The 8,313-nt window shown below is 52.7% G+C and overlaps 1 protein-coding gene across 1 annotated transcript; it reads left to right on the top strand.

Annotated features, from left to right (window-relative positions):
* Nucleotides 1–1,994: 1,994 nt before the first annotated feature.
* pwwp2a (PWWP domain containing 2A) lies at nucleotides 1,995–7,720 on the top strand. Its single transcript, XM_030361334.1, has 3 exons — nucleotides 1,995–2,107; nucleotides 2,357–3,702; nucleotides 4,773–7,720. Exons 2-3 carry the CDS (start codon nucleotides 2,582–2,584, stop codon nucleotides 6,235–6,237), a joined length of 2,586 nt encoding a protein of 861 aa, XP_030217194.1. The 5' UTR covers nucleotides 1,995–2,107; nucleotides 2,357–2,581; the 3' UTR covers nucleotides 6,238–7,720.
* Nucleotides 7,721–8,313: the final 593 nt, after the last annotated feature.

Genomic DNA, 8,313 nt, shown 5'->3' with positions numbered 1-8,313 from the left:
ACACACAGACACACTAACACACACACACACACAGATGCATAGACATCCACACATGGAGATACACTCTCTCTCTCTTCTCTCTACAGGCACAAGAAAAGAACGAGGCCTCTTGGACTTTGATACGACGGACCACGACACTGTGGATAGCTCCGCCCCTGACCACGCCCCCGGCCCCTCCTCCTATGACTTCCCGATAGGAATGGGTTTGGTGCGGCGGGTGGGCTGGCTCCGCCGGCTGCCCATCAGCCCCACCTTCCAGGGCTTCCGGGCTCGAGACCCCCCAGCCCTGTCCGCCACCAAGATCTAGTCTATATCATTATGTATTCATATATTCATGTTCAAGATCTAGTCTATATCATTATGTATTCATATATTCATGTTCAAGACCTAGTCTATATCATTATGTATTCATATATTCATGTTCAAGATCTAGTCTATATCATTATGTATTCATATATTCATATTCAAGATCTAGTCTATATCATTATATATTCAGCATTATGTCCATATATAGAGCATTATGTAATATTATTTTATTATATTTTATCATAATGTTATCTATATTATATCATTATATATTGACCATATATATATACATATTATGTTATATATATTTATCATATTTTATATTATAAATATTTTGTATTATAATATTTATCGTTATTTTACGATTATATATATTATGTTCTATATTATTATATAAGTATCATTATGTTATCATATTATTATATATTATCTATCATTATGTTACAGTATTATTATATATGATATCATATATTTATTATTGTATTACATACATTATATTATATTATTGTATTAAATCCAAGACATGCTGCAAGTCATAATTCGCCAGAAGAGGAAACTGTTTACATATTTCTAAACAAATAAAAACAACTATTCAATGTGTGGAAACATTAAAGTTGCAGTACATAACATTTAAACTAGCTGGTAGTGTTATATTACCTGGACATATCGTAGTCAATGCTGATCGAGGTTGTTCTTAAGGTCTTCAATAAAATAAAATCCAAACTGATATAGTCTACGAATAAAAAAGGCTAGCCAGCCTGTACCTCTCGTATTATACTTCCCAAACTCAACCTGGGGTTCTGCATTGGGAAATAGATCACTCCAGCAAGGGGCTAATAGAATTGTAAACCAAGGTCCTTAACAGCAGCCAACGAAGCATCAGGGTTTTTATTTTTTTGATGTTATTGCTTGCTTGCTATTCTGCCTTGTTCATGTAATCCTGTTTTTCGCTCGTGCTTGTTGCATGTCTGAGTAGCTGTATGTTAACCCTGTAGGGTCCCTCCTTTCTCACTGCCCCTATTCCCTTCCCCCAAAGAAGCTTGTGCTTTTTGTCAGGCCATCAATGTAAATAAGAACTTGTTCTAAATGATCTACCTGGTTAAATAAAGGTAAAAAAATAAAAAAGAGTGAGGAGCTGGTTACATCTGGACAGGCCCAGCCTTAAAGCTGTGAGTCCAGCGAGGCCGGAAGAAGAGAAGGTCCTTATATAGGACCTGGGGAGGCGAAGCTTCTAAGATAGGAGATGAAAGTGGCCATGACAACAGGATCTGAAGAATAATGTGACAGAGGAAAGGAGACCAAGGAGTGTTGACGTTAATGAGTGGTGCAGTTCATTTTTTGATGGTCGAGATTTGGTGAAATCACTTTCACAGCCCCCCTTAAACATTCTCCATTTAGAAATAATTACATTCCACCAACGATTCTTATTTTCATGGGATTAACCTTTACAACAACTGAGATGATAACATGCTTCCAATTCTTCGGATCATAGAGTAATCTGGTATTATACTGGTTTATTATTTTCAATGCGCTCCTCGATGTTTCCGACTCAAGTCGACAAACCGAAACATACCGAAATAAAGCGACCCCGGGGTCCTGAAGCCACGGGGCCCAGTGTCCACTAGGACGATGAAGACCGACCATATAAACATGTACAGCGGTCCGGCTCCATAGCGCCCTCTTTCGGCCCCACCTGCACCCTCACCCTGGCACCCATGCTCTGCTGGTCAGAGGGGGTCGTCTGTTCGACATTAACTACTAACTGAATGTTAAGCGGACGGCGTATTGGACCGAGTTTAAGGTAAGCAGAATGCGTGTTTTATGAGTCCTGCTTATCCGAGGATATATGTGTGCCTTGATTCTTTTGTGTGAGGAAAACAAGCCTAGAAAGATAGTTTTGTAGACTAGAAGTGTTACATTTGGTTAAATGTTGGGAATAATATATTTGTCTAACTGAATGACTGAATGTTTTATTTATATTGTATTTCGTATTTATAGTAAAGTTGTTATCAGGTAGGGTTTCTCCGCTAATGTTTTTGTTTCATCAAAGGGCTTGGATCATTGTTTTGTCCGAGCATCACGGGGACAAACGAAAGCAGCCAATTACAAAAGTAAATTCATATGACGAAGTCTTGAGTGACGTGCCTCTGGACCAATCCTCAGAGACTCAACAGCTCGCCGGCCAATCCTAAGTGTGTTTCTCGCTGGGGGTCGCGACGGGGTCTGGCGCTGAGCGGGGAAGGGGAGGAGTTTCGGGAGGCAGAGTGGAAGGGAAATGGCGGCCGTGGCTGCAGAGCCAGCAGGAGCCGCGTCGGTTCCGACCGCAGCGACGGCAATAGACGACACGGGTCCACTGGAACCCGGTCCGGGTAAGACGATATACTCGGGGGACGACCTCCCGACAGACGTTAGGCGAGAATACGCCGCAGTGAGCGATCCCGCTGGCCCCGGAGGGCTGAAGGATGGGGACGTGGTGGAGGAATGCGGCCATGTCGGGCCCGCGGCGGGAACAACAGCACCCTCACCCCCGCGGACGACCGACACCGAAGAAAACACCGAACTGTTCCCAAATGACACCCCGACACTACCCGAAGGGGCGGGGGAGCCGTTCTCTCCCGGGCCGGTGGAGTACCGGAGTGTCATGACGGACTCCCAGCCGTCTGCCGTGTTCCTCCTCTCGTTCCCAGCCCACCCGGCCGCCCCGGAGGCCGGCTTGTCCCTAGCAGAACCCGCCAAGCCCACCACCAACGTCACGGCGAACGACTACTACCAGAACCCAGCGGACCCGCTTATCGTACACCAAGACTCGGACCTCAGTTACACCTCTCTGACCGCGGAGGACGCGAGGCCGCCGGACAATTCCTCCTCCTCCTCTATGCCGACCGAGCACACGGAGGATGCTAGGGTAGACACGGTCCCGGGGAGAAGCCCGGATCGGACCAGCTCACCCGTCGGCACCGCCACCATCATGGACATAAAAGCGGCAGCCACGGATCACAGCACTACCTCCTACGGGGGTTTCTCCAGAACCCAACCGACCTGCTGTGTAGTAGACGGCGACCTGACCCCTTCGAATCCCCCGGTCCCTGAGTCCGAATTTCCCGGACCCGGTTCGCCCGGATCTGGTTCGCCTATACCTGGTTCGCCAAGACCCGGTTCGTCCTGTCCCTCGCCTCCGCGGGGACCGGACGAGAGTATGAACATAAAGCAGGAGGTCCGGGAGGGTGAGTCCACGCCGGACGATGAGTCCAAACCGGAGCCGCTGTCCGTCGAGCAGCTATCGGCCGGGTCGGAGGTTCGGGTCTCCCTGGACCACATCATCGACGACGCCTTGGTGGTGTCCTTCCGGCTCGGGGAGAAGGTGTTCTCGGGGGTCCTGATGGACCTGTCCCGCAGGTAAAGCAGCGGGCTACTATGCAGCGGGAAACTAATGTAGGCGTCATTAAATTAACTGGGAACTGAGAACCGATTCTCATTACAACACCGTTCATAATACTAAATAGAGTAACACGAAACAACGTAGTGGAGCTGTCTTCTCAGTCAAGGTACTGTTGTCTTGTAGACTGCTGTTTTGAAGTTAAACTTCACATATAAGACTAGATACACGAATAACATTCAGTTCAACACATAACGGTTCAAGGTGACAATTCTATTTATAGTAACGTTCATTATATCACATTAAGAACTATTAAAAAAACATATTTGGTTAAAGGATCATAAAAGGAACTCTTACCGTGAGAATAACAACCTACAGGATGTTTATCGTGTATATCCGTGCTTTTATTATACAAATTAATAATGTATTACTCGATATAATATTACTGTTGGATAACGTTTTTGGACAGCTAAAACACACACTCGTACACACTCGTGCACGCAGACACGCACACATGCACGTGCACAAACACACACATGCAAGTACACGTAGACACACACGCACGTACATGCTCAAACACACACAACCTGGGATCTACAGTACACGCGTAGCATCAGGCTCGAGCTTCACGTTGAGGTCAGGGGCGTTCACGGTGAGGTCAGGGGCGTTCACGTGAAGGTCAGGAGCGTTCATGTTGAGGGTCAGGAGCGTTCACGTTGAGGTCAGGGGTGTTCACGGTGAGGTCAGGGGCGTTCACGAGGAGGTCAGGAGCGTTCACGTTGAGGTCAGGAGCGTTCACGTTGAGGGTCAGGAGCGTTCACGTTGAGGGTCAGGAGCGTTCACGTTGAGGGTCAGGAGCGTTCACGTTGAAGGTCAGGAGCGTTCACGTTGAAGGTCAGGAGCGTTCACGTGGAGGTCAGGAGCGTTCACGTTGAGGGTCAGGAGCGTTCATGAGGAGGATCAGGAGCGTTCATGAGGAGGATCAGGAGCGTTCACGTGGCAGGTCAGGAGCGTTCCCTTGGTAACATCAACGATGTCGGGAGTGTAACTTAACGTTACCATGGAGATGTTAACCCCCCTGTCCCCCCAGGTTCGGCCCCTACGGGATCCCCATCACGGTGTTTCCTGAGAGGAGCAAGCCGCCCCCCTCGCCGGCCCCCCCGCCGTCACAGGAAGCGGACGGCGACGGCGCCGAGGCGCTGCCGCCGCCGCCGCCCCGGACCTCCAAGCCCCCGCCCCTGTTCCAGGACGGCGCCCCGTACCCCCCGCCCCTCCTCATCAGGGACTCCTACAACCAGGCCTTACCTCAGCCCCCTCCCCGCAAAATCAAGCGGCCGAAGCGGCGCTACCGCTTCGAGGACCCGCCCACCTCCATCATGAACGCCATCAAGCTCCGCCCCCGCCAGCTGCTGTGTGACAAGTGCAAGGGGCTGGTCTCGACCGGCGGGGGCGGGGCCCCGCGGGAGGCCCGGCGGGGGGGGGGGGGAGGAGGGGGAGGAGCAGAGGAGGCGTCGCGGAGGAGGAGACACACGGATGCCGCCTCCGCCTCCTCCACGGCCGCCAAGCAACTGAGGACTGAGGTGAAGCCGCCGCCGCCCTCGTGCTCGGGCCGCGTGCTACGGGCCCCGCCCACCCGGCGCCTGAAGGCCACGCGGCCCGTCCTGAAGAAGCCCCGCCCCGCCGGGGCCCCCGTCCCCCCCGCCGCCGCCGCCCCCGCCCCCGGGCCCCTCCCCCCCGCCGGGGCCCCTGCCCTCCCGGGGGGGGGCGCGCGGGCCCTGACGCGGGCGGCGGCCCTGCAGGAGGCCACGCAGCACCAGAAGGTCCACTTCACGCGGCGGCTCCAGCAGCTGGGGCCCCCGCCGCGGGCCCCGCTGCCCCCCCGCCTCCGCATCAAACCTCAAAGGTATCGTACCGACGAACCCGCCCCCGCGCCGCCGGCCACGCCCCCGCCCGCCCCTATCCCCGCCCCCTCCTCCCCCGCGGGGGTGGCCAGCGTGGCCGTGGTGCTGAAGGAGCAGCAGCAGGAGGCGGGGGGGGAGGTGCGGGGGGGCAGTCTGCTGCTCTGCGTGGCCTTCAAGGCCCCCGCCGCCCCGCCTGCCTCCTCCTCCCCCCCCTCGGCCTCCTCCTCGCTCCTCCTCGCCCCCCCCCTCAAGGGCCCTGGCTCTGAGGACGGCCCCGCCCCCGGCTCCGCCCCCCCGGGGGAGGGGCGGAGCCGGAGCGGGCGGCGCTGCGGGGCGGAGCGGGGCGTGTGCGTGGGGGACATCGTGTGGGCCAAGATCTCGGGGTTCCCCTGGTGGCCGGCCCAGGTGCTGGCCCTCAGCGTGGGGGGGGGCGGGGGGGCCCGGCGCGAGGAGGAGGCGCGCGTGGCCTGGTTCGGCTCGCCCACCACCTCCTTCCTCCCCGTCGCCCAGCTGGCGCCCTTCCTGGAGAGCTTCCAGAGCCGCTTCGACAGGAAGAGGCGGGGCCCGTACCGCCGCGCCGTCACCGAGGCGGCGCGCGCGGCCACGCCCCTCCCCCCGGGGGTCCGCTCGCTGCTCACCCAGCTGGAGGCCTGAGACACACACACACACACACACACACACACACACACACACACACACACACACACACACACACACACACACACACACACACACACACACACACACACACACACACACACACACACAGGCTCCGAGCGCTGGTTCCTGGTTGCAGTTGCAGCCCATTGCCTTCTTCCTGAAGCCCCGCCCCCCTGTGGGCAGGGTAAGGGGGTTGGTTGTTGACCTCTGAACTCTGCTGAAGAACTGAACCCCCCCCCCCCTTCCCCCTCCCCTTCCCCCACCAGAATGCTGTGACGCGTCGTTAGATCTGATTGGTTCTCATCTCTTGATCTTCCTGTTAGAGGAGTGACCACATCCTTCTGTCTGACCTCTGACCTCGGGACACAATCCAACCCACCTCCCCTCACACTCTGTCCCACCAAACCCACCAGACGTTAGTGCAGCTCAGTGCCTCCAGTGAGTTGGGGTTAGTTTAGTATGGTCCAGTACGCTCAGGGTTAGTTAAGTAGGGTAGTGAAGGAGCTCCACTAGGGTTAGTTTAGTAGGGTGGGGTTGAGGTCTACCGAAGGGGTTGAGGTCTAGGGTAGGGATTAGGGGTGTGAACGGTTACAAAAAATTGTAAACGGTTACACGACCCCTTTTTTTTTTTTTCGTGTATACGATCAACTGTTTTTTTTATTAATGATTTTTTATTTTATTTTTTAAAGTGGACCGCAGTCGCACTATAGGGGGATTATTTGATTATCAACACGGCGTTAATGTTATAACTGTAACATTACCCCCAAGTATCTGTGGTATAAAGGCTGGGCCGAATTTCAAATTATAAATCTGTACACTTTATGTTAAGTATGGGCCGTCGCGATTCCCATTGAAACAATGGCGCCGTGGTTATTATTTATTTTTTCGGTTTTCTTTTTCAGATTTTTCCTAAACGGTTATGATTTACTAACCGGTTACACGTGTACCCGTGCACACCCCTAGTATGGATTAGTTCTAGGGTAGGGATGAGGTCTACCGTAGGTTTGAGGTCCAGGATAGGGTTGAGGTCTAGTATAGGGTTGAGGTCGTCTACTTTAGGATTGAGGTCTAGGGTAGGGATCAGGTCTAGGGTAGGGATTAGGTCTGGGGTAGGGTTGTGTACCAGCGAAGGGGTCTATGGTAGGGTGGAGGTCCAGGGTTGAGTGCTAGGGTAGGGTTTAGGTTACGGTCGGGGTCTGGGTAGGGTTGAGGCCCAGGGTTGAGGCCCAGGGTTGAGGCCCAGGGTTGAGGCCCAGGGTTGAGGCCCAGGGTTGAGGCCCAGGGTTGAGGCGACAGAGCGATGTTGGAGGGATGATGTTCTGTTCTTAATTTATTCCCGGGAGCATCTGTTTGCAGACAAGAGTACTGTTTACTCCCAGATCAACGATTGACTAATTGTATAAATGTCTTTTTCTGATGTTTAAAACAAAAATAAAACCAACAAAAACATAAATAAATAAATAAAATAAAGAGCTTCCATACTTGTGGTCATTTGGGTGGGGTGTGGATAGTGAACAGATTTTCTTACTGCAAACAGATGAGTAGGTCATGCTGTCGTCTCTGAATACTCATCCCTTACAGTCAGCCATGATTAGTTATGTAGCATAGTACAACTACTGTGGTCAAATAGTATGGAGTTATTCACAGTGCTATGGTAGAACTGTGATACTCCATAGTGTTTTACCACAGCACTGTGGTAAAATACTATAGAGCATCACAATACTAGCACAGTATTAACGACCATGTAGGCAGGAGATGGGGAATCTGGTGATTGCGAGATGAAGGTGATGAGGGGGAGAGGGCAGGTGATCAGGAGGGGGAGGTGAGGAGGTGATGATTGAGAGCAGGTGGGAGGAGGAGGTTATGGGCAGGGGGAGATGGGGGGGTAAATAGGTGTGGTGTCTTGTATAACCAGAGGTTTCGAGAAGATGCTTCTAGTGGATTAGTTCTAATGTGACTCTCCCTCACTAGTGCTTCCACGGTGACTCTCTCTCTCTCTCTCTCTCTCTTTAGCGTTGCCACGGTGAAGGGTTGCTGATGCGGGGGAAGATCCCGGCTGCCATTGGTGTT

This window comes from Gadus morhua, chromosome 7 (genome assembly GCF_902167405.1).
Source record: "Gadus morhua chromosome 7, gadMor3.0, whole genome shotgun sequence".
Lineage (NCBI taxonomy): Eukaryota > Metazoa > Chordata > Actinopteri > Gadiformes > Gadidae > Gadus > Gadus morhua.
The sequence above is the reverse complement of the archived record's forward strand: the minus strand, read 5'-3'. Positions and strand labels throughout refer to the sequence as shown.